Source organism: Zingiber officinale, chromosome 3B, assembly GCF_018446385.1.
Source record: "Zingiber officinale cultivar Zhangliang chromosome 3B, Zo_v1.1, whole genome shotgun sequence".
NCBI lineage: Eukaryota > Viridiplantae > Streptophyta > Magnoliopsida > Zingiberales > Zingiberaceae > Zingiber > Zingiber officinale.
Window position 1 is genome coordinate 124,289,621 of NC_055991.1, and position 24,691 is coordinate 124,314,311.

At 38.5% G+C, this 24,691-nt stretch overlaps 5 protein-coding genes, 1 long non-coding RNA gene and 1 other non-coding gene across 7 annotated transcripts; 4 read left to right on the top strand and 3 right to left on the bottom strand.

The window, feature by feature from the left end:
* Nucleotides 1-918: 918 nt before the first annotated feature.
* Nucleotides 919-1,467, bottom strand: LOC122055187 (putative invertase inhibitor). Its single transcript, XM_042616568.1, has one exon. The coding sequence runs from the start codon at nt 1,465-1,467 to the stop codon at nt 919-921; it is 549 nt and encodes a 182-aa protein (XP_042472502.1).
* Nucleotides 1,468-2,970: 1,503 nt separating this feature from the next.
* Nucleotides 2,971-5,735, bottom strand: LOC121967571. Its single transcript, XM_042517879.1, has 8 exons — nt 5,524-5,735; nt 5,284-5,430; nt 5,096-5,193; nt 3,785-3,857; nt 3,650-3,710; nt 3,473-3,558; nt 3,298-3,387; nt 2,971-3,186 (listed from the first exon to the last, which is right to left on the bottom strand). Exons 1-8 carry the CDS (start codon nt 5,626-5,628, stop codon nt 3,124-3,126), a joined length of 723 nt encoding a protein of 240 aa, XP_042373813.1. The 5' UTR covers nt 5,629-5,735; the 3' UTR covers nt 2,971-3,123.
* Nucleotides 5,736-7,143: 1,408 nt separating this feature from the next.
* On the bottom strand, nt 7,144-8,628 carry LOC122055188 (protein NRT1/ PTR FAMILY 7.2-like). Its single transcript, XM_042616569.1, has 2 exons — nt 8,033-8,628; nt 7,144-7,945 (listed from the first exon to the last, which is right to left on the bottom strand). Exons 1-2 carry the CDS (start codon nt 8,626-8,628, stop codon nt 7,144-7,146), a joined length of 1,398 nt encoding a protein of 465 aa, XP_042472503.1.
* A 3,972-nt stretch (nt 8,629-12,600) lies between these two features.
* Nucleotides 12,601-12,673, top strand: TRNAE-CUC. Its single transcript has one exon. It is a non-coding gene; the product is annotated as a tRNA-Glu (tRNA).
* A 91-nt stretch (nt 12,674-12,764) lies between these two features.
* Nucleotides 12,765-15,442, top strand: LOC121967572 (60S ribosomal protein L14-1-like). The gene is made up of 5 exons (XM_042517880.1): nt 12,765-12,893; nt 13,037-13,138; nt 14,756-14,885; nt 14,960-15,072; nt 15,182-15,442. Exons 1-5 carry the CDS (start codon nt 12,891-12,893, stop codon nt 15,236-15,238), a joined length of 405 nt encoding a protein of 134 aa, XP_042373814.1. The 5' UTR covers nt 12,765-12,890; the 3' UTR covers nt 15,239-15,442.
* Nucleotides 15,443-16,315: 873 nt separating this feature from the next.
* On the top strand, nt 16,316-17,502 carry LOC121968582 (CRIB domain-containing protein RIC7-like). Its single transcript, XM_042518901.1, has 4 exons — nt 16,316-16,559; nt 16,642-16,739; nt 16,844-16,931; nt 17,024-17,502. The coding sequence occupies exons 1-4, from the start codon at nt 16,511-16,513 to the stop codon at nt 17,350-17,352; spliced, it is 564 nt and encodes a 187-aa protein (XP_042374835.1). The 5' UTR covers nt 16,316-16,510; the 3' UTR covers nt 17,353-17,502.
* A 2,885-nt stretch (nt 17,503-20,387) lies between these two features.
* Nucleotides 20,388-22,649, top strand: LOC121967573. Its single transcript, XR_006107804.1, has 2 exons — nt 20,388-20,756; nt 22,231-22,649. It is a non-coding gene; the product is annotated as an uncharacterized LOC121967573 (long non-coding RNA).
* Nucleotides 22,650-24,691: the final 2,042 nt, after the last annotated feature.

The window sequence follows — 24,691 nt, forward strand, 5'->3', positions numbered from 1 at the left end:
ATTTGAATCAACTCATTCTATGGTGCAGCGGTAGGGTTTTCAGGGTGTCACCCAGGTACTCACAGTTCGAGCCCTAGCTATGGTGAATTTATAGGAATTTTTCCTCTAAATAGGGCACGCAACTAAAGGATGCTGGGCTCCTGGGCTGTCCGCTGCGAGCGTTTCCTGATTTATCCTGATGACCGGTGGGAAACTTTCATGGGGTCGGGTCGATCACTCTAAGCTCGACGTTACCCAATCTGATTAATAATTTTTTTTTTTTCGTGAATTGTTAACCTCTTGGGCTGGTCATCATATGGTAGATTTGTAAAAATAGACAAGTGTCAATTCTAGAAAAGTCTACAAAAATACTCTATCATGTGATGATCTACTCAATTTTCTAATTTATTTTTCTATATATAACTATGAGATTCTCAATGTCAACATATAACCTTTTAAGAAATTGTGTCGCGAATTGTTAGCTTCAAACCGTTTGTTTGTGTTGTTCAACTGTAATATTAAAATTGATACATTCTCTATTGAGCAATGGAAAAGGATATACTACTATGATATATTTCTTAATTAAATATTATCTATCGCGAGCATTTTTTTTATTTATTTTAGTGATAGATAGAAAAAATTTATGGATGAAGTGTCACTCCAGGTTAGTTGGGTTTATTATTATTATTATTATTATTTATTTTTTAATTGAATACTATCCAATTTTACTATACACAAAAGAACATAATCAATGATCTTTTTGGCATTTGTAATTACTATATCCTATCAAAATGAGACAGGTGTGTAATAGTCAAGATATGGGTATTGAATAACTTTGTTTGATAAATGACCAATCATTGGTGAAATACTTTTTATTATTATTATTTTTTCATAGTTAACCTTCAATAATCTCCATTTCCAAACCATCCCACGCCCTCATCACAACATCACTGTGATGGCGAGTGCCATGGCAGTCACCATGAAATAATCCTTATCCTGCTCCACCAACGGCGAGCCCGAGACGCCTCCGCTGACGACCTCCCGGAATGCGTCCTCGCAATTCTCCGACGCGTCCACGGCTGCGCTCAGAAACGTTACGGCCTCGCGGTACCTCCCCGCACGGAGTTCGCGCACGGCGCGGTTCAAGTGGTCGGAGGCCTGTCCGTACACCTCCGCGCAGGCTCCCAGGCACTCCCGCCGCGGGGGATCGCGTTCCCCAGCGGCCATGCGCGCGATCTCTGCGGAGGCACCCGCGGCGCGGGAGAGAGAAAGACGAGCCGCGACCACCGCGAGGCCCCGGCGGTCGGCGGCGCGGCGGTCAGGGTCACCGGCCTGCAGCGAGGCCACGCAGAAATCGTAGTGGATGCGGGGGCGCGATGCCGCGACGCTGCGGCAGGTGTCCTCCAGAACGGTCAAGGCGGAAGCCACGGAAAGGGAGACCACGAGAAGGAGGGCAAGCAAGGCTGGTTTCGCCGGAGCGCCTTCCATTAATTGGCGGCCGTTGGAGTCGGAGGGAGAACAAAGAGCGCGGAGGGAGATTTTAAAGGCAATAAATATTGTCACTTGGCCCCTTCAACTTTTTTACCTTTCTCAATTTGACTCTCTTAAATTTAAAAATTATTTTCATTTCTCTTGTTCATCTCTAAATAGTTCAAGTCAAACTAAAGGAAAAAAAAATTGAAAAACAAGTTCAAGTGGCAGATCGTAAGCTTTCATATAGCAAGTAGGAGTGGAATTTGTGCACTAAAGGCTAGTGGAAGCTTATACATTGCCAACTTATGTATGCATCAGTTATTGGGCACAGCATTATTGATGTACGTGGGTCAAGCACATTTAGTTTGATTTGTGGATCTATAAAAGGGAACATATAAAAATGATCTAAATGATTGATGGTTTGTGGAATCAGAGTTGGCTATGGTGATTGTGAATAGGGTAGGACAAGCTAAAGGTATTCGCAACAAAAGTAGAACAATGCCTAATATGCAACAAGGCCACAAAAATGAATGACTTTCAAAAGGGGTTGATATATTATTCACACTTTTGAGTGTTACACCATCTTCCGTTGATGCTTTCCAATAGTTATATATTAAAAGTTTTCAACTCACAAGCATCAAAAGTACATTGATACTTTCATGAAATAAGTAGTAATCTGAAGTCTTAAGGACTAAGTTGTACTCAAATGTAGGAAACTCCATGAATACTAGGCAGCATACCAAATGTATTCCTATAGTGAGTCACATTTAGTAGATTATTCTCCCACTTTGTATCTACGAGTGTAAGATTGTTTGTTGCTATCACACAACGTAAATATAGTAAGTTTTGCTCATATTCACTATGATCATGGTTCTTTCGATACTATTGCTATGTGATTTAGGATCATCTCATAACTATCTCGATATATCACTAGAGTAATGATGATATTAAAACCTTTTATTATAATTTATCAATTACACTAACTTAAGAAAATTGTAATTAAGAGAATGATTCCCTTCATATATATAATATCCAATTGAATTTTATAGTAATTTTATTGTATAATCAAATTATCTCTTGATAGCAACACAACATCCTTCTTCCTCACAAAACTTAGGTCGTCATATTTGCGCTTCAAAGGAGGATTTTGTGACCTTGTCCAAGAGATGAGTGAACCACAAACTCTTATTTGATAGTGCAAACCCTAGAAGAGTAAATTATCTCGTCATATCCATGAAGAGTAAATTATCTGGTCATATCTATGACAAAATTTGATAGACCCTAATTTTGCGCCATTAGTGAGTAATTTCGGTCTTTAGGATCAACAATTGCTACGAATAGGCAACCTTAAAGTTAAGATTCTCTCTCAAGTTCTCTACACACAGAAGATGCAAATCTAATCATCATTCATTACACGTTTTGCATTGGTTATGCATGCTGATCTGCTCAAGAGTTGAGACCTTTAAGAATCATAATTTTGATCGGTTTAAGATTTGATAAGACAAATATCAAAAACAATTAAGATAAGTAACAAGCTCAATAAACATTCTTCATAGCACCGAAATAGCACAAATTTGATCTTTGTTAACAACAGAAGGTTGAAAGATACTGTATCGATTGCAGCTCAGGCCGTTAAGTATAAACAAAGATTACAAAGGAATAATTGGGACATCATAGTGTTATATACTTCACAACAGTGGCACGGACGCTCTCCATAAAATCTGCAGCTTCTTTCTGCAAATTAAGGATACATTTACAGGCTAAGCATATAAACAACCAAACACCCTGCAGATTAACCTAATCAGCCATTACGAAAAGCAAATCAAAAGGTGACTTTTCAACAACCTGATTACTAGCTTGGGCACTTGCTATATTCTCATCTAGTAAAGCCAAGACAGACCTGTTCAGCTCATTTTTCTCAACCAACTCCAGTATCTGCAGACAGAGTGAAACAATTACCACTAGTTTGTCTCCAGATCTAAAAACAAAACTAGTGACTGAATATGATACACCATCTTACAGCTGATTTCCTGTCTTTGGCCTGTAGTATTTTCATAAGCCTTTCCCTTGCTGATACAAAATCCATTTGCATCTTATCATATGCTTCTGTAACCAAAAAAAAATGGACAAGAAGGCTTGTATAATTATATAACAGAACAATTCAATCTTGTGAAATATACTTGCATTCCAAAAGAACCTGTGCCCTCTAGCAAGACCTTCTGCATGGCTTCCAACTCAATTGTCCTGTCTTCTATTTCCTGTATGCATGAAATAGTGTCATGACACTGATACCTGAAAACTTGTGTCAGTGTTTATGCACATTCAATTGGACCTTGGTTCTATTGATTGCAAATCGAAGTTGCCCAAGTTCAGTTTGTAGGTGATCAAAGAACTCTTTGTTTAATCTGCAGTGATTGTGTCAAATAAGTTACAAGATGATATAAGAGATAAACCTTGTTCTAGAGCTATCATAAGATGATTGTAGCAATTTACTGGTGTATTATACTATTAAATCTATCTATCCTTGGGGATCGCCTCAATCATCCTTTTTCACAATAGTCTTTTCTTCTGTTTTTACCTCAATATTATGTACTAAGTTTTTAGCAAAGATAACTGGGGAGACCTTGAAACTACAAGAACCTTCCCTTGTTAAGACCTTGAAACTACAAGAAACTTCCCTTGTTAGTTTTCTACACCTGAATTTGTCACTGTTAAGAATTGATTAGGATACTAAATTCACAAAGTTGTCAAGTAAAGGTGCAACACATATTTTATGATCCGACAAGGTTGGACATTTGCTAACAACTCCTTCATGATCATGCTTGATTAAGCTTCAATAATGAGACAAGAGTGCAGAAAGCAAGAGAGCATATGCTTACAGTGCACATAGAACCAAACAGCAAGGCCAGAAGAAATGAAGAGAGAAGTCTATTTTGATTGTGTTGCCAATTATATCACAAAGATATGTACAACGACAATACTGCAAGCTACTCGAACCATCTGCCTTAGACTCTTGGCGCGGTCAAAAATAAGGTCATGAAAGACATATATTACTCTGAAATAGAAATGAAGGTTCCCCAAGTTTCTTCTCTAAAAAATCATCTCCCATGAAGCGAAAAGATGATTTCGCTCACCCCGAGCTCCTCTCATCTCCGGGCCCTCAGCGAGATGAAGGAAGGTAAATCATGGTACCGAGTGACCTCCTAGCTGAGAGGACATTTAATCCTCAGGGGAATGAACCCTGGGGAATCGACTCTTGCTCAATGAGGCAACTCTGCCACCCGAGTACCAACTCTGCTACACCAACGGGAGCAAATCAACGGCGGAAGGAAATTTCAGGCATGTGTTTGATCCTTTTTTTCGATGCAGGATAATATAAACTAGCAACTTATGATATTAATACTAAGCCAACTGGGCGAAAAGATGAGAAATTAAGAGCAAGTAAAACAAGCATATTTGATTTAAGAAAGCATTTCAATTTTCTTGCTGTCCCAATATTTCCTATACAAGAATGTCATGGCAAACAAATATAAGTGTTCAGTCTCTGGTTCATCCTTCTGAAAGATAACCTGTTCGCTTCAGTTTATTGGAAGGAAAATAAAAACATTAAATGGTCAAAAGAGGAATGCTTCAAGCAGCTCACCGCGACCTCAACCTCGCAATCTCCACTTCAATCTCCCGTGCTTCAGTGTCAAGGAAATACTCAATCAGTCCGTCAATCGTCTCCGGGACTACGCGAGACTATCCATATAGAAAGCAGAAACGAAAGCTAAGCGAACGCCCCAACTTTGTTTCGAGGGAAATGCATGAGAAACTGCATCTAAAGCGAACCTCGCGGCGCCGGCGGCGCTGCTCCCGCTCCTCTCGCAGCTGGCGGTTGAAGGCCTCCCGAGTAACCGCGTCCTTCTCCAGTTGCTTCCTAAATTCGAGTCGAGCGATGTGACCTCGCTGGGGCGGCCCGAGGATGCCCTCTGGATCCTGTAAGCTCACCGAGAAAAAAAAAATGCATTAATCGCACCCAAAATGAGAGGATTAGCAGCGGTGGCGATATAAGCGGAAGGAGCTACTTGCCCAACCGACGCATCGAATTCTCTTATTCGGCAACGGCGCCTGTCTCTTCCGACATGAGAGATTGGTGACGATCGAGCGGGCGGAGAAGAACGCCATGGACGCCATACGGAAGATTCAAGGAGGCAGCTTTCTTAGCCGAGCTCGAACTCTACGTGAACCCTCGCCGTTCAGTGGCTGCGGAGCTATCCTTTCATAAACAAATCCTATCATCCTCTTGCGAAGAAAATAGGAAAAAGGTTTTAATTTTAAATTATCCTTTATTAAACTAGTTTAATTTCATTGTAGACATTTTGTATGGACAATAACTAAAAGGGCGTTCACTCCACAATTCAATCCAGTATTTTCGTTACAATGTGAATGTTAAGTTAAATCTATATTTGTATTGATATGATGTATCATGATAGGGTCAGATCGTCAGAGTCAAGGAGATGTGATAGTTAGAAGGCAAGGAGATATGACAGTTAAAAGTTAAGAAGATGTGACGGTCAATAGTCCGAAGGACGTGATAGTCAACAATCAAGAGCATGTGACAGTCAACAGTCAGGAGGACGTGACAGTCAGTAGCCAGGGAAAGAAGAGGTAGAACTGTTTGGTCGGATGCTTACAGATTAGGATCCTATATCTGAATCAAAATGTGTAATCGGGGTGATGTCTGACCTACCTTGACTGGTCAGATTTTTACATCTTGATTATATCCAGGCTTGATTCTCTCAGTCGACCAACTCCCAGTCAACTCTTGAGCGATATCACATCAGCTCTCCTTGCCCCTCAAGACTTAGGTCAGGTGTTATACCTGACAAATCATCACGAGCTGCCCTAGTCATACCCAGGCGGGATAGAAGGCGCTACACGACAACAGAGTCAGGGAATCGTAACTGCATGTCAGAGAATAACTGTTGTATGTCAGAAAATATTTCAATGGTATGTAGTCATCTGCGAATGGAACATTCTTCCAGTCCACAAAAGAGTGTCACGGGTCCTCCATCACCAGACAGGTCATGACATCTGACATTCCCTGACATAAGTCAGGTTCCAGAAGTACGCACTGTCATATTAAAAAGGAAGGTCCTCTCCCTTGAGCAGGGATACTTTATTGTACATTTGCACTTATCTTCTACTTTTCTTTCTCCATCGTACATTGTTCTTCTAGGGGAAAAGTACTTGACTTGAGGGTTTGAGGGTCTGTTCTAGGGATTTTTTTCCCTAATTTCTAGCCTCTAACGTTCCGTGTGCTTATTTGAGTACGTGCAGAGCTCAAGTACCGACGACTTAGTTACCGCCGTCTGTCAGCGTCACGTGGGAGTCCGTTCTTGAGGGCACATATGATAAGGGTGTCATAGTAGCTTCTCCGTCAACACCAACGATAGCTCATCCAATCTCCGTCTGACTCAGATTCCGGACAAGATAATGTATCATAATAGATACGATATAATAATTATTATTATAAAGTACCGACTCAAAATTTAAATGAAAATTACTTTTAATTAGAAGAGGACAAGTTTCGGGCATTTTATCTTCCTCAACAAAAAAAATTTAAAGCAATGTTGTTAAGTCGTTGCTAACACATAATAATTTTGTTATATCCTATTAGATTCAAACCTCATGGATGATATATTAACTTCAATCCGAAGCTACTTTGTATTTGTATCTCTTTGCAACCCAAGTATAGATCACCAGCTCCACCGCCGTTAGCCCCGCCATGAGGAAGAAGAAGGCATCCAACCGCCCCTGGTTTAGATCAGGCGGCACCCATCCCACCCTCCCCCCTCTCGTCGTCACTGCCATCACCACCGTCAGCACTAGACTGCACACGTAGCTTCCCACTGCCACCGACGCCATCGACAGCCCGATCCCCACGCTCTTCAGAGCTTCGGGCACCTGCGAGCTAAAGAAATCATACTGCCCCACGTACACCAACGCCTCCCCTGTGCCGATCAACACGTACTGCGGCACCTGCCACAGAATGAACAACGAGCTCTGCTGGTGACCCTCCCCCCGATCGCGCCGCTCCCTCTCTAGGATGCCGGCGAGGACCATGCCGGCCATCGCCACGACCAGCCCGGCACCCATCTTCCACAGGTCGAAGTTCGGGGGGAAGACGGGCGTGTTGAGCTTGTCGAGCATCCAAGAAAGCTTGTCGTAGGAGACGATGAAGAAAGAGACGACGAGGATGTCGAAGGCGGTGAGGCTGGCCGGGGGGATGTGGAAGCCGCCGGGGAGAGCGGTGTCCATCGCCGCGCCCTGCTCCACGAAAAGGGACACCATCTGGACGAAGACGCCAGCGAAGGTGAGTGTGCAGAGCCAAATGGGGACGACGCGGAGCACGCACTTGACATCCTCCACTTGCGCTACCGTGCAGAGCCGCCATGGATTGGGAGCCACTGCGTCCTCTTCCGTCACGATCGCTGCGTGGTCAAGGAATCTGTGCACAAAGTTAATTAGAATTTAAGCAAACCGAATACAATTTTCTTGATAAAAGAAGGTGGTTTATGATTCTAGCTAGGTCTACCTAAAATCCTTAGCAGGGAGAGCCGCCGTACTTTTTGGTTTCTGCCTTTCTTCAGGACCGTCGTAAAGCAATCCATTCTCCACAGGAAGCGCGATCTTGGCCTTGTTGCAAGACGCGACCACCACCTGACAGAAACTGGAGAGTGGATTGGGCCCACTCAGCTGGACGAACCGGTACCTGGTCCTCCCTAGGAAGAACAGAGCAATCGCCAGCACCGCGCAGGCCGCGGATATGTAAAATCCCAAAGTCCATTGCCCCGTGTTTTCGATGTAAGCGATAATGGTCTCGGCAACGAGGGAGCCGAGGTTGGTGGCGACGTAGAAGTAGCTGTAGAAGGATTGCTGCTTGGAAGAGATGTTTGGGTTTTCTTCGTCGTCGTCGCCGTGGTCGTCTAATTGGTCGGAGCCGAAGGTGGCGAGGGAGGGCTCGTAGGCGCCGCTGCCGAGGGCGATGAGGTAGATGGAAAGGTAGAACATGGCGTATTCGAAGGTGGAGGGTTGGTGGCAGAAGAAATCCATAGTGCCGCAGTCGCGGGGCTTCAGGAGGAGGAAGGAGGTCGTGAGTGAGAGCGCCACCAATCCCTGGTGGCCGGACATGTAAATTAAACACATAAGAAATGAGTGATGGGAACCAAATTAAGTCGGAATCATCAATTTGATCTAGCTAGTTAATCTTTTTTATTGACATTGTGAAGGTAGCTAAGAGAGATGATATAGTTATCTTACTATAACGAGGACTGGTTGAAACAAGGCGCAAGTGTAGTATCTTCCCAAATAGGCATCGCTCAAGAAGGCGCCGGCGAGGGAGAAGAGATGTACTGTGCCCATCCACCTACTGAAGGTGTTTGCTGCATCCGCATTGCTTTGTCTTAGCACTCGAGTACAGAACAGCACTAGGTTTACTTCCACCCCGACAAATCCTATCGTCGCCAGGCCTTGATTCACTGATCAACAAATTAAACGTTAGCCGATCCATTAACAAAGAAAGCTCAACCAATTCATGTCATGCATATAAAAGATATGAATTTGAAGTCATTTTGCAATAGCTTAGTTAATCTTTGTGGAACAAATTATGCCCTCGGGTATGGTTCCGTGGTGAGTACTTGGGATAAGGCCGTAGAGGTTGGGGGTTAAATCTTTGGATAGGATTTTATTACCTATATAGATTCCTGCTTAGGCACTTGCCACTTGAGTTTTCTCGCTTTACCTCCCTTCCAATGATAGTGGGCAGCTCGAGGCTACTAATATGACGGATCTATATATTGTTTTTTTTAAACAAATTATCCTTTATGATAATGCAATTCTATTGTCCCCAAAATAAAATATAGAAAAACTTCAAACTAACTCAAGGGGCTTATTTAATAATAAGGAAAATTAATCTTATGGAAATATTTCAAGATTTGATCCTATTGACAAGGATTCCTTAAATATCCCATTTCAAAAATAGAAAATTCAAAATAATTAGGACTTTTTCAAATATTTGATAGAGATACTAATTCATGATCTATCATGTACAAAATGAAAACTTCATTCTCTATTTTATGAGAATTTTTATGAAAGTGTTCCATTTGAAGTTTTATTTTCCCATAATATATTCTTCTATACATAATCTTTTATTTGCTATGACAAACATACAAAAATGTCCTAGTGTCTCCATCCTAACTACCACCAGACACTTTAGGAATGTCAATGGATCGAATTTAGATATGATTTCATATCCTCTATTCTCATTCTCATTTATTATATTTATACCTTTAGATATTAATTTTCATCCTCATCTCCATACCAAAGATTGGATATCCTAGATCATATCGTATTACCATCTACCATTGTATTTTTTTTTTCATATTTGAATTACTTAAGTTATGAATATTTACCCAAATATCATATTTACTACCTATAATTGTATTTGGGAAAAGAAATATTTCTTTTATATATGTATATAAAAATTTAATCGGGTATTCAAGTGGTAAAATTCTATCACATCCATCTTCATATCCAATCCAAAAATTCTCAATCCGTATTAATTACCACATTATTTAATCGGGTTCAAAATTAAAATCTCTTTCTACCATCTTTCATTCGAGTCGAATCCTCCATGGAATTCGAAGGCTTGTAATAAAAATTCAACAACCACAACATTCGAAATAGAAACGCCATAGTTCAAAATTCATTTCTTCTGATCATAGGGTTTCTGCATCACAGGAGGGTCATGGCAGCAAACAAAGGGTGGTTAAGTTGCAATTAGCAAGAGAAGTGTTGAGTTTATCGCAATGTATTAGAACTATATATCAAATACAACGATCCTTTATATGGAGGAGATCAGATACTCAATGAGACATTCTACACTGTTTAAAATTAACCCTAAAATTTATTAGAGCATACAGACATCCGTACATGTTACCAATTATGTCAATAGGATTTGAACTATACATGTGGCAAAAGGTTATTTACTCGCCCCTAGTGCTCCTGCTAACTCATCGCTAGACTAACACGGAGGAGATAAATTACGGGTGACTACTAGCTATTAGTGCAAGTGACCAAAGCATGGGGGAAGGTATGATCGAGCACACCAAGTTTTGACTCTAAGACCTCATATGGCAACATCCCTCTGTCTCAATCACCGCACCATCTCGAGAGGATAGGATTTAAACTATACATGTAGTAAAAAAGATGATACACTTGCCCCAGTATTCCTACCAATTCATCCCTAAGTTAACACAGAAGATAAATCATAAGTAGCTAGTCATTAATACAGATGACTAAAACATACACATGCATGTTAGGACAGAGAAGGCATGCATATCCATACCTCAACTGTCGTGCAAAGAGATCAAAATAGACATCCCATCTAGCAGTTAGATCAATGCAACGTACACTATCATGTTACATCCCACCTCTTAAGATTTCATGCCTAACAAACATTCTCTTTCAAGGTGCCGAAGCAACGATTTATAGGAGAAAACCCTAAACACAAAAACCTATCCGTCTAAACAAGCAGCAGGAAGGATAACAAGTTATACTTAATGCTTATTCCATACCATCCCACGGTAATAGTTTTCCACTTAAGAGAAGCTTCTTATGGAATGTCCTTTTGGTGGTTTATATCTTTTTGTCACAAATTAAAAATAGCTGAAATGTATGGCAGTTAACCACACAAGTTACTTTATATAGTAGATGGTATTTAGTAAATATTTTTCCTAAATATTTACTCAACATACAACGCCGTTTATGGCATATGATCTATACATAGATTTAATTGCCAATAAAATTTTTGCTCACTTCTCACATGAACATTTAGTGGTAATGATAAACATTATAATTAATTTATAAATATATCTTAAAAAAAAGTAGAAAAGAGAAGAGAATGCACCGTTTTTGTTCTTTGTTTTTTGAAAATTGAAATTTTGACTATATACTGCCTTGGAGAAATCTTAAATAATCCACTGTTTGTAATGAATACTATAAGATTTATAGTGCTGTACTAATAGTTTTGTTTTCTGAAAACATAAGTTTTTTTATTTAAAATGTTAGTTTATATTATATATCAATAATAAACGTTCATAAATATAGAAGAAAGTCCAGTCTTACGCAGTAATAAAATTGCAGATAGCCATCCTCCTCTCCTCTTCTTACTCATCGGTTGATTCATTGCTTGATCATTCACAAATCTTCCCTCAATCTGCACAACACATGAATACAAAATTCCAATAAAATACAGGAAAAGAGGTTGAAAATGGCAGAAGATATTATTTTTTTCATGGCCACATATAGCATATGTTTCTTACAGAAAAAAAAAATACAAGGATAGAAATGGATCAGTAAGCACGATATTATTTAAAGCAAAATGATTCTTGTTACCATTGATCTCTGCAAAAACACTAAGAGAGAAGAGGGAAGAAGTGTGTATCAAATAGATCAGTATACGAGGAGAAGAAGAGGAGGAGGATATAGAGCATTAAAGCAGTGGGTGTTGGGCTTCGTCTCTTATAGCATAACACGACCACTTGTAATCTTTTCCTATGTATGTTTTAAAGGAAAGAAAAAGGGAAAAACACAAAGCATTTAATTATCTATCCATAAAGGATTACATGCATGAACAAGACGTAAATGCATTACAAAAAAAAATTCAAAGGAGAACCCCCTAGATTTTTAAATCATATAGGGCTATTTTTATTCTTTTTTGTTAACTCCATTTTTATCTTACATTGAAAAGAAAAAAATTCCTAGTGAAGGCATTTAAGTTTGGCTTATTCAAAAATTAAAATTATGTGAAAAATAAATAGAATTCAATTCAAATTCATCTGTCCACCTAAATGTTATTTTAATTTTTGTAATTTAAATTTAGAGCTTCCTATATGTGGGGTAGGCCACTCTTTATATCAAATAATTTAACTATGAGGCATTTGCTAGAAATTAATAGAGCAGCTCCTCGCAGAAGAAGTGCAAGAGCCCAGGATAAAGCTCTCTGTTCTCAACAACGTTTTAACTCATTAGAAGAATCACCTGATGTTGGAATGCTTGTTATAAACCATTCTTATAAATTTCATGTAGCAGTTGTAACAAGAATCCGTTGTAGTCTAGTTGGTTAGGATATTCGGCTCTCACCCGAAAGACCCGGGTTCGAGTCCCGGCAACGGAAGATTTTTTATGTTTTTTTCCGTCTTTGTTTTTTGTTCTTTCATCCTTAACGCGAGTAATGTACTTAAATGAAAAGGGTGAAGAAATGCCCTAGATCGGACGGTTGCCAAAGCCAGATCAAAAACCCGTGCCTTGTATAAAAACTTTGCTCCTCGCTTTCTCGCCTCTTCTCTCACTCCTCGCTGGGCGGCGGATTCGTTCTCCCCGTCGACCTCAAGATGGTGAACCTTTCCTCCTTTTTTTTTTGAAGACTCTTGATTTCTGCAGTTAATTTCGTCTCTCGTGTTAATCGAAACTCTCTGTGTGTCCTCGAGCTGAGTTTGTGTTTCTTCTAATGGATTTGTTTTTCTTTTTTTTTTGGCAGCCGTTCAAGCGATATGTGGAGATCGGAAGGGTTGCTCTTGTGAACTACGGGAAGGAGTATGGAAGGCTCGTCGTCATCGTCGACGTTATCGATCAGAACAGGGTACGTGGCGAGTTCTGATTTTGACGTCTTCAATTTTATGCACGATTAAACTGCATAATGAACTTATGAGTTTAGGTTACGTATGACTCGTATCAAAAGTCTATTCTTTGATTAGTTATTGTTGCTTTATGCATTTTGAGAAGTTGGTAGATTTATATTCTTATAATGTTCTACATTGTTCAATTTCTAAGATTAATTATATAATCCGTGACTATGCTGCGACATGTCCATTTTTATGATCTCAGTGGTCAAGCATTAACTCGAAATGTTTGATTTGAAGTTGTCTGTTGCCATGTTGGTAACGTCATTAGAACTTGTTGCCAAGGTCCCCTAAAATGGAGATTATATGCACACCACTTATGGCCTATTGGTAACGTCATTAGAACTTGTCTAGAATTAGTTAGAATTTATCTTTTTAATTGTTGAGAAGGCATCACTTGGATTCTTATAAATAAATATATCATGTAGCATCAAACAAGTTAATGAATTAAAAGCCTTTGGCTACTGGAGGTCGATCCCCTTAAAGCAATCAATTTGCTTTCCTTCCCTCTTTTCTTTGATTTTCTACAAGATAGGATGCAAGTTTTTATCAATTTGGTATAGAGCAGTGTTCCTCACAGAAACCGACTATCCTTGGATCAAAAACCTCTTACACCACCATCTTTCTATGCTATGACCTTCTCCATGTCAAAGTACTTTCAACACCACAATCTCTAAATTCATTATCATTCCATACCACCATCGACATCCTTTGCTAGCATCTGAGTGGCCAACAACTTTTCTATAATCTCCCCTATATGGTTATTTTTTTAAAAGAATCTCAAGCCTTTACAATTTCTTTATATGGATATTTCTATTAAAAGAATAAAAGATATTGTTCCAAAAGGCATATACTTGGTTGATGGCAGCATGAGGGTAGAAAGATTTCATATAACAATAAACTAGTGATCCTACTAGACATAAGAAGAATTCCTCAATCGGAGAAGTGTATTTCTTACTCAATGGATTGAGCTGAAAGATTTTTCCTTCCACATGACATGCTAGATGACCATAAGGTTGCCTTCTCACCCATCTTGGCCCCACTAAATAACTTCTTTAAATCTCAAAGGGGAGGTCATTTGATGGTGTGAATTGTTTGTCATGCCATGAGCTTCATCATGGGAAGAATTCATAGATGGCCTTCTCACCTATTTTAGTCATAAGTGTGAGAGAATGCATAAGAGTTGCCTACTATTCAATAAATTACAATTATAAGAAATAGAAATAGAAGTTCATGATCTCCTTTTTTCCCCCAATTTGTTATCTTAGATTGAACTTGGATTTTCTTCCCTGAGCTGTGAAAATTCTTTTGTTTTTCTCATCATCAGAAGGATATCATCACTTGAATACTACTTGTTAGTTTGATGAAAGTTTATTATCGGGCATCAGCTAGTTAGTGTTTTGCTTTTTGAGCTATACAACTTGGCTTGATTATACTATGACACGAGATTTTCTATAATTGCTTTTTTTTGTTTATTGTTTCAACAGGGTCATTTGTTTCCTTTTTTTTTTTTTGATTCTGGAGTTTGATTATTGTATTAATAATAAGCGTTTTGCTTGCTTCTGTCACAAATTCAGGCTTTGGTGGATGCTCCTGATATGGTGCGTGGCCAAATTAACTTTAAGAGGCTTTCTCTTACTGATATAAAGATTGACATTCCACGAGTTCCTAAGAAGAAGACCCTCATTCAAGCCATGGAAGTTGCTGGTACAAGATTTAATGAATTCTAACATTATAACATGTAATTATGTACATGGTTATAAGCTGGCATCCTGCTGCAGATGTGAAGAATAAATGGGAGAACTGCTCGTGGGGCAGGAAGCTTATCGTGCAGAAGAGGAGAGCCGCACTAAATGACTTTGACAGGTTCAAGGTCATGGTGGCCAAGATTAAGGTAGACTTTACATGCATTAGGATGCTAAGCTACTCATGTTTTCATCCCTTTTACTTTCCCATAATCTCGTTTGGTCATTGTGCTAATGAGTTTCTTAATTTTTCTCCAGAGAGGACGTGCCATCAGGCAAAAACTGGGCAGGCTCAAAAGGGAAAATGCAGTCTGAGCTGATCAGGACTAATCCGTGAATTTTGATTAGGTTTCTGATCCTGTGTTGGTGTTGAAGTCTTGCATAGAGTTTGTAGTAAACTCGTTTCCTTGTTTAGAACTTGAATCTTTTCAAATACTCTGAATTAAAAATTTACAGTCTTCTCGGCAATGATCCACCTGAATATTTATTTGAAATTATATTGATATTCTTTTTGCTTTACTTGCAAGCCAATAATCATTTATTTACTCATTCATTATCTTACAGTGATTTGATTTATTATGACTTGCTGTTTGTTATAGTTTAAAATCGAACAAAGCATGGCACTTAATTCTAGTTTTATTATGTCTTTCAATTCTTTGAAAATAAATTGTTGGTAAAGTGTTTCAGAGCTAATCTATCAATTATTATGGTTACACTGCTAAAGTATAGACTCAAATAAGAAAAATAATTTTGTAAAACTGTTATTTCATATTACACGTGATGCCTGTCTCAAGTATAGAAATAAGGTTCTATTTTTAACCGGCCTATTTGTGTTTGTGTATATATATATATTGTAGCATTGTTTAAGTGGATTAGCATTAGAAAAATAATTAGAAAGGGGAATAATCGAAATTTGAATTAAAGAAAGAGCATTCAACGCTCTCCTAATTCAACGGAGTTCGCTCCGTGTTCTTTGCAGGGACGCAATTATTCTTGGCTCGAATCAAACTAATCCTTACTTTTTATATAAAATAAAAGAACAGCTTCTTAAAACTGATCGCAGACAGACAGCCATAATCTCTCTTCCAAATCTTCTCTGTAATTCCACGGCCATCTCCACTGGCCGTGCTCTCTCCCTCCATCAAATGCCTCCCATTTGACCATCACAATCCATTCTTCCTCTTCCTCTTCTTCAGTTATCCAGTTAGACACGCTTGCTTCTTCCTCTTCCTCTTCCTCTTCTTGTTGCAATTGATAATAATCCAGCGTCTCAAAGAATCGCTTTGGGCTGTTCAGTTTTGTGTCTTCCGCCTAAATTTTATTTTATTATTTAGCTATTTATGGTGTGATAAGGAGAGTGAAGAGGTGCTAAGGAATTTTTTTGTCTTCATGTAATGGTAAGATGGAGCCAAGATTTACCCCAACTAAACTTTCTCCATTCATAACTGTGTTTTTTTCATTCAGAAATTCAGCATTTATTAGAATAACACTTGTTTTTTTGCTGTTGTTTTAGTGTTGATACATAGAGATCAGTAAAATTAGGAACCTCTGCAGACATTCCACACGTTTATAACAAGAGCATCCATCATGAAGAAGGGAATCCTAAAGCCCATACGCTACATTTCTCAAATATTTGGTGTGCTACTTGTTTCCTTCGAAGCATCACGAAGAATCATTGCGAAATTGTGCCTATTAATTACAGTAATTGTTGGATGCAGATCAGAAAGAGCCAGAATTACAGATTGGGTTTCCAACTGACGTCAAGCATGTGGCCCACATCGGATGCGATGGGCCCAACGTCGAGGACCCAGGATGGGTAGATTTATAAATTTTCTTTTATATATATATATATATATATTAAATTTAATAAAAAAATATTTAAATTGGTAAATTGTTATATTTGGAACGTTTTGCAAACAGATGAAGGATTACCATTCAGCTCCAATCAATTCCACGCCTGGCAGTCCAGAAAAGGAAAGTTCCACGTCAGACGCTTGGGGTTCTCAAGGTAAAATGTCTGATTTTTTTTTAAAAAAATTTAATGAGAATATTAACTTAAATTTGTCGTAATAATTATTTCTTTAATTTTAACGATTTAAGGCGCCGACTTCTTGAGCCGAGGGACCGAAGAATCCCCCGCCGGCGACGATTCCACTAGGCCGCGGCATTCGAGACGGCCGAAATCCGACGAAACACCGGCCATCTCTGGTTCTGAAGTGGCAGATGGAGGGACGAAGAAGAGCAGGCGGGGACGGAAGAAGGATGTGGCGGCCTCGCAGGATGCGCCGGCGATCCCCAAGCATTCGCATAGAAGGCGGCCCAAGGACAGCGGAGGATCGGCCGTGACGTCGTCCAAGTGCAAGGAAACACCGTCATCAAATCCGGGCGGCGCGGCGGAGCTGGAGAAAACTGCGATGGAGCCGTCTTGACGTTATAAACTAATGATAATGTCTTTGAGTCTAACAAAACTATATTTATTTTCTTTTGATATTAATACATTTATTTTTATATGGAGTGGGAGGTCAATTCAGATTTATTTATTTAAAAGAGTCTGAAAGAATAAAGTGAGTACGAGAGAGAGACAGAGAGATTCTAATGTATTACACGTAAATTTTATGGAGGTTTTCAACGTATAAATCATTGTTAGTGTGCTTTCCGTTGGATCATGCTTAAATTATCGTACGTACGTACCTCGATATAATTAATGCCATAGCAAATAGTTTAGAAGTATAAAGCATGAAAGATTTGAACTCGGCCCCATGAAAGATATTTTTCACGTATTCCTTTGTGTTCACAGTTCATCATTCCATAAATGATTTTGACTTCCGAACAAACATAGACTGATCGGTTAAAGGTCAATTTCAATATATGAACATCTTTTCCTGGTCAAAAATATGGAATTAATTCCATCGTTTGGTGTTAACTTTAATTGTTTCTCCTAATTATATTTTTTCTGTAATGGAAGTTAATTCCTGCCGATTTAATTATTGCATCATTTACATGTATAAGTACTAGTGTAATCTAGCCGATCCGAGACGAACTCTTGAATGTTTGAGTTTGACTCGTTTACAATTGAGCCAAACTCAAGTTTTATTTAACGAATATATTCATAGCTCATGAGCTTATTCGAGTTTTTATCGAACTTAAACGATCTTAATAAATATAAATTATAAATTTAAATATTCATTCAAAATTAAATTATATATATAGAGAAAATTATAGTATTCTTATTAAAATTTATAATTTTATTCTAATAAATAAATTTAATATATTTATCTATATTTTTCATAATTAAAGTGTAAAATTTATAAATTCAATATCAAAATTATTATTTTTTCATTTAAAAGTTTATTCATGAGCTTACTAACGAACATGTTCACGAGCTAACGAGCTGAATATTGCGAAGTTTGAGCTTTGTTTGTTTATCTTAACGAGCCTCATTAAACGAGCTTTTATCGAATCGAGTTTCGAATAGCTCATGAGCGACTTGGCTCATTTACACCTCTACTTAAATCCTCAGCCTCATCATTAACTCCATCGAGCTAGCTTTTCGTTCTCCAATATTCATTTGCACTGATCAATTAGTAGCAAGAGAAAGAATATTGGAGGGAACAATGGTGGAGATGGATTTTCTAAGAAAATATATATATATATATATATATATATATATATATATATATATATATATATATATATATATATATATATATATATATATATATATATATATACTTTGAATGTGATCTGACCCATATACATACAGGAGTGGCCAAGCTACTGGAAAGGACAGGGTGATCAGGATAAATGATATGTAGAGGGAAAGAAAGGCACGAAACTCTCCAAGATACAGTCAGCAAATCTTACGTGGAAAAAAATGAATAACAAATAAGAGAAACTCGTAAAATACGAACAAAACCTAATTCCATCGCAACTCCCTTCTCCTCCACGCCCTAATGCCGCTTCTCCCTTCTTCTTTGTCCACGGCCGCCACCTCCCCATCAACCCCGGCAGGTTCCAGCGCTAGCTCCAGCAGTCCTTCCACCTCCATGAGAGCTCCCCCTACGTTGTGACCAGACAACAAGCTCCGCTTGTTGCCGCCTCGGCTCCTCTTGTTGCCGTCCCACCTCTCCCTCGTCCTTCCTCTACGTTGTGATCTGTGATCCTTGGCAACAAGCAGCCTTTCAACTGCACCGTCTACCTTGCCAAGTTCTTGCCAGATGACAAGCTCTGCTTGCTGCTGCCACCGTGCGACTTGGAAACGGTGTTCACAACCCACAGAGCAGGACGTAACCTTCTCCCTTTCCCTCAACGGTATCTCCTACCCTTTCCATTCTTCTCGGGTCACGAAGAATGTTTCTTTTGTCGTTAATTTTCCTTGCTTATTCTATGACTGATTTGGGATGACCTTAGCTGTCTGTATATTATGTTTCCATTGATCACTTCGTTTTCTAGAAATAGAATGAAAACTCCTACTTGGTAAATTTTCTTTTCTCTTCTGTGTGGATTTGAGCTTAGTGTTATGTTTGTTCCACTCGTGGTCTGTATCCTACATGATTTTCTTGTTTAATCTGTATAGTTTGAAGTTATTGTTCTGTTCTCCTAGGTAATTTCAGCTAGCAAACTCGGTTATGAGTATACAATACATTGATAGTGTAGTTATTAGTTGTCAGAGTTTAAATCATACTATCAAGAGGTATCATTGGAAGCTCTGATTCTTTTCATCATACTTGCATATATCAGAGTTATATTAATACTAGGGAGAAATGATATGGTGAATTTATTTCTTTGTATCAATTTTTACAAATGATGACATAATTGGCTGGACTAAAAAAAATTGCAGGACAAAGGAACAATAGCAGTCAACTCTTCATTAGCAACATCTTTCATTCGAAGATGCATGTATGATGAACAAGGTCAAATTCCCTATATATTATGTCATTGTGTGTTAAGAGCTACTCTCTAGATAGCATGGAAGGAAAACAACCCGGGAAGACAATTTTTTTCATGCCCAAAATTTAGAGAGTTTTCTTTATATAAAATCGTTTCAAAATCAACTGTATTTATATGTTTTTTAACTATTGGGTTTTCATTATGTTTATTCGATATTCAAGAAAGGAGATGTGACTTCTTCTTATAGTATGATCTAGAATTGTCAGATAGAACTAAGGCAATTATTAATGATTTGAAGAGGGATAACAAAAAATTGCATATGAAGATTAGTGAATTGAAGAAATGTAATAATGTAAGGACCACGAGCGAAATTAATGAATTTATTTTAAAAAAAATGTCTAAGGTCACATAAGCGCTAATTAAAGGAGTAACTTATATAAAAAAAAATATTCTATGAATTTTAGAAATTTTTGAGGGTACAAATGAATTTAAACATCATATTTCAAGGGGAAAGAACTGTTAAAATTGATGGACAAGTATGATACCCTAATAGGTAGGGAACTCATTAGTCTTAATTACCCTGGGTAGGCTAAGTAACCTACGTATAAAAGTATGTCAGCTTCGCCTGCCCACTGTTGCCCTAAAACGCCGACTCCACGCCTCTTCTTCTCGCGATCACCGGCTCTCCCTGGTGGCAGTCACTCCACCGAATCGGCAGAGCTCCTCACCGAAGACTCGAGCTCAGATCAAGCCTCGCATCCCGCAGCTAGATCCGTGGAGGACATTTGGATTCGGGTGGTAGCAAGGACAGAGCGGGGATGTCTGGCAGAGGCGCAAGGACACGAAAGGCAAGTCCAATCTCTATGCAAGTTGCGATATCTGTGAGGTATTGGTTAAGGAACTGGGAGTTGATGGAGTCCTTATCGACAAGTTCCATGTGACTGTAAGGATCGCGATTCACCTTATCCAGTGATGCTTGTGTTTTAACCGAGGTTTCAGTGTTTTCCTTTGATTCGGGGAATGTTTGTGGGGTTTATGCTTCGGAATTTATGATTGTCGTGAGATTTTTGTCGGATGGTGGCTTTAATCAGAATTTTCGTGTGGGTTTGGAGGTTTCATTGTAGATCTCGCTTGGTTCGCCTGATTCCCTAGTATTCGCCAGTGCATTCTGTATCGATGGAGTTCGGTTGGCAGTGGAATTGTAGGTTTGCGATTTTCGCGAGGTTCACTTGGCTATGATTGGGATTGGATTCGATTTTCTCCATGTTGTTGATGTTGCGAGTTTCTGAATGTTAGCTGCTTGATGATATGTCTAACCGAGATGTTATTTGATGGAATGAGTTGTGCTTTGAGTTTTTCGGTGGAGCTTGGACTTGGTGTTGGTTCTTGTGAGGTCTTCAAGTCGATTTTGTGGATGTTCCGTTTTCTTCTTGGGTATTTGAAAACTTCAGATGGAATTGCTGATTTATGTTTTGTTTTTGTTCCTTCTGCTGTTCCAATTGATTGCTGTTCTATTCTCCAAACTGAGGTGGTTTTGGGAATGGATAACGTTGATTGACCTTCTTGCTGTTTCCGGTTGTTATTGGAACAAGATGTGGATAGTATGAGGACTGGTCCGTGATGTTTTTATTTTTCTCCTTGAGTTGCTAGATTGGTATTCAGATTGTTACTTTTGTCATTAGCTGCTATGTTTGTTTCTATAATACTGATAATGGAATCATGGAGTCATGAATGAATCAGATGTAAGTTCTTTTAGCTTAATTCTTATATGACAGCATGCTTTAGTTGGTAACATCCAAAATAGGAACTGTTATCAATTACATGGATTGTTACTGAACTGTGTACAGGATATAGTCATGAAATGGTTACAGAATTGAAGAATGAGGAATTAATTGGACTGCTAGTTATTTATCTATTGATTAGAGAACAGTTAGTTAATATGAGTAAACTCACTATGCATCTTTAAGTTATAGCTCTATCTATATCCTGTGTTGTGCAGCATATTACGAACAAATTATATTTCTCTTATATGGCTAGTAGGAATGAATATGAGCATATGGGGTGACAGTACGGGATGGGTGACCCGAGATGAGCTCCAGGGAGGGCCCATTCCAAACTTTACTGATACTGGAATTTATGTTAGCTTCGGCTATATGACTGGATGCATGTTCTCTACGAGGTACCTCTAGGATCATGGGACTGTTGACTGGCTCAAATTGTGGTTACCGGATATGTGACATATTCACCATATTAGCTATATAGGATGACTTGTGCACTGAGTATTTCTTTTGCTATATGATATCTGGCTTATGATTTCATTTGGTTTCGAGTTACTATCTCCTCTACTTTATAGATATCCTCTTATGCATATTGGTCTGAACTTGCTGGGTCATAGACTCACGACATTTTTATTACAGGTGAGGATGACTTCCAGGATATGCCGGAAGACCCTAGGACGGAGTAGACGAGGAGGCGGGATGGACGCATGGTTCTGTCCGTTGTCCGGGAGTACAGAGCCTATTGGGTTTACTGCGAGAGATTTTTCCTTTCTTTGTCATTTGGGTGGGAAATGTTTGAGGAGTTTTTGTTCAACTTGATAAACCTAGTTTGATACTGTCGTGCCCATTGGTTATGATAATTTCTTTGATGGTACTACATTATGATCATTCAGATAGTAGTTGATGAGAGGGATTGAAAAAAAAAAATCGAGATGTTTCAAATAGTTACAAGGGTACAGTTGATTGTAATGATCTCCTGGAGGATGTGAACAACTTTGTTATTATGAAGTTGAGTGATCAAATATATTCACTGAATAGAAAGTTTGGAGTTGTTATCATTGTAGTTGTATTTACTTGGATTTTGATGATTTTGAGATGATTGATGTAATATGCTATAAGCAAATGAAGTAAGAGGAGGTTTTACCCATTAATTTTATTATCTTGTCATCCTAACTTTATGACAAATAAAATTAATAGTTGGTATTCCTTTGATCACACAAATAATAGCAGTGACTTCCTTGGGGAGGATACTATTAAATGTGCCTAAGTGTATACCATTACTTGATACTTAGTCCATTAAATAGGATTGTGCCCCTTCAGTTGGAGAAGATCACACGCTCCTAAATAATTTCCTATAACCATCCATAAAGGAAGTTTGATCTAGTGATCCACAAACAAATTTATCCGTTGTGGAGGGAGGCACTCAGAGTCAACACGCAAGTTTGTTGCATCACTTACAAACCAGTAATGGAGACCGTGGATTTTTTTTTACTAATCCCTCTCCCACTTAGTTTTTTTAAGATGAGGATTTTATCATGCACACACACATCACAGCAAATAAAACAATAAATATAGAAAAATAATTTTCCAACTATTATGGCCTTTTCCATCACTGTCCTCCGTGTGCTGCCAACTCTAGCTGCTGCCATCTTTAGCCATCGCAATCGGGTCTAGTCGTCGCATCTATCTTGCTTCTTTTTCGGCTGCGCCTCTGGTTCACAAATAGTACCACATATCGCAAGGATACGATCCGCGATAAATAGAATTTTACATATATCGATCCTATATTCCACAAAGGAATGTACATGCAATTTAGATCGAAACAAAAATATAAAATCCTAAAACTAATACAGCTCCTGCTGTATTTAATGCATACAATCATGCACACGCATAAAATGCCCTCGACATGTCCGAGGGTCCAATCACACACAATCACATTAGGGTCATAATAGTTGGATCTAGGATGCCTGCAACCACAGAGTTAAATCTATTTGCACATCCTACTATTACCCTGCCTAAAATATGTATGACATATGCATAATTAAACTGAAAACCAAACACACAGAGGTAAACCCTAGCTCTGATACCAACTGTTGGTTGCTACTCGGAATATCGTACTGGTTTCCCTGTATAAAAATTTTGTACAAGTCCTGAACCATTCCTAACAACCTATTGTGTTCTTTAGAAATTAAATTTGGAATCACAAACAGAACTTAACATTATTGATTCCAAATTCAACTTATCTGTTCTTAGAGGTTTAGACTTAGATCGCAAACGATGCTTAACATTATTAATTCAAATCCACCTATGTTATAAATTTGATTAAATATTTATTTCAGAGATCAACTTCTAGGTTAAACATGGCGAGACACTAGGTCTTCTTGGGTATGAGATCATCCACCACTTCCTAGACAAAGCCTTTTAATGAAATTCAATATTTAATCTTCTTATAGTAACCCTAGGTTTAATCATTAAGAACAATCGAATCACAAGATCGAAAAACAAAAGAAACATAAAATTGAATCATAAATTCGAAACCTAGAATCGTTAGCCTCTTGTGTTTGGTATTTCAAAATTCATACAAAGAAAACTAGTATGATGCGGAATAAGACAACTAGTTATACCTCTCTTTGTAGCTTATAAACCTCACGATCTTCTATCGTATTCCTCTTCTTATCTCAGACGTCGTGTGGGCGACGATTTACCGAGATGAGAATCTACCCAAGCCTCCTTCTTCTCCTTGCAAGTTTTGGCCACCAACAATCTCCTAGAGATGAAGAACTTCGGCCACCAACCAAGCTCCAAGGGATGCTTTCTTTCTCTTCTTCTTCTTCTCCACAAGCAACTAGCCACCAAGATGAAATAAGAGCTCCAAGTGCCGTCGGCCTCAACAAAAGGAGAAGAGAGAAAGAAGAGAGGAGAGGACCGACCACCACCAAGGAAAGGAGGAGAGAAATAGATGTGTTGTTATGAGGTGAGTCACCTCTACCCTCTATTTTATATTCCTTGGTCTTGGCAAATAAGGAAAGTTTTAAAACATAATTAAAACTTCCTTATTTTCCCTTGCCAATGAACAAAAGGAAAATTTAACTAAAATTTC

Bases quoted from the DNA above. Each gene is read 5' to 3' on its own strand.
- LOC121967571 (XM_042517879.1), bottom strand. From the start codon at position 5,628: ATGGCGTCCATGGCGTTCTTCTCCGCCCGCTCGATCGTCACCAATCTC. The intron at 5,431-5,523 runs GCAAGTAGCTCC...GTGAGCTTACAG, and splicing joins GAATTCGATGCGTCGGTTGG to GATCCAGAGGGCATCCTCGG. The intron at 3,559-3,649 runs GTTCTTTTGGAA...TTTTGGTTACAG, and splicing joins GGTCTTGCTAGAGGGCACAG to AAGCATATGATAAGATGCAA.
- LOC121968582 (XM_042518901.1), top strand. From the start codon at position 16,511: ATGAAGAAGGGAATCCTAAAGCCCATACGCTACATTTCTCAAATATTT. The intron at 16,560-16,641 runs GTGTGCTACTTG...TGTTGGATGCAG, and splicing joins CTACATTTCTCAAATATTTG to ATCAGAAAGAGCCAGAATTA. The intron at 16,740-16,843 runs GTAGATTTATAA...TTTTGCAAACAG, and splicing joins ACGTCGAGGACCCAGGATGG to ATGAAGGATTACCATTCAGC.
- LOC121967572 (XM_042517880.1), top strand. The intron at 13,139-14,755 runs GTACGTGGCGAG...TCACAAATTCAG, and splicing joins ACGTTATCGATCAGAACAGG to GCTTTGGTGGATGCTCCTGA. The intron at 14,886-14,959 runs GTACAAGATTTA...ATCCTGCTGCAG, and splicing joins TCAAGCCATGGAAGTTGCTG to ATGTGAAGAATAAATGGGAG.
- LOC122055187 (XM_042616568.1), bottom strand. From the start codon at position 1,467: ATGGAAGGCGCTCCGGCGAAACCAGCCTTGCTTGCCCTCCTTCTCGTG.
- LOC122055188 (XM_042616569.1), bottom strand. From the start codon at position 8,628: ATGTCCGGCCACCAGGGATTGGTGGCGCTCTCACTCACGACCTCCTTC. The intron at 7,946-8,032 runs GTAGACCTAGCT...CTTTGTGCACAG, and splicing joins CTCCCTGCTAAGGATTTTAG to ATTCCTTGACCACGCAGCGA.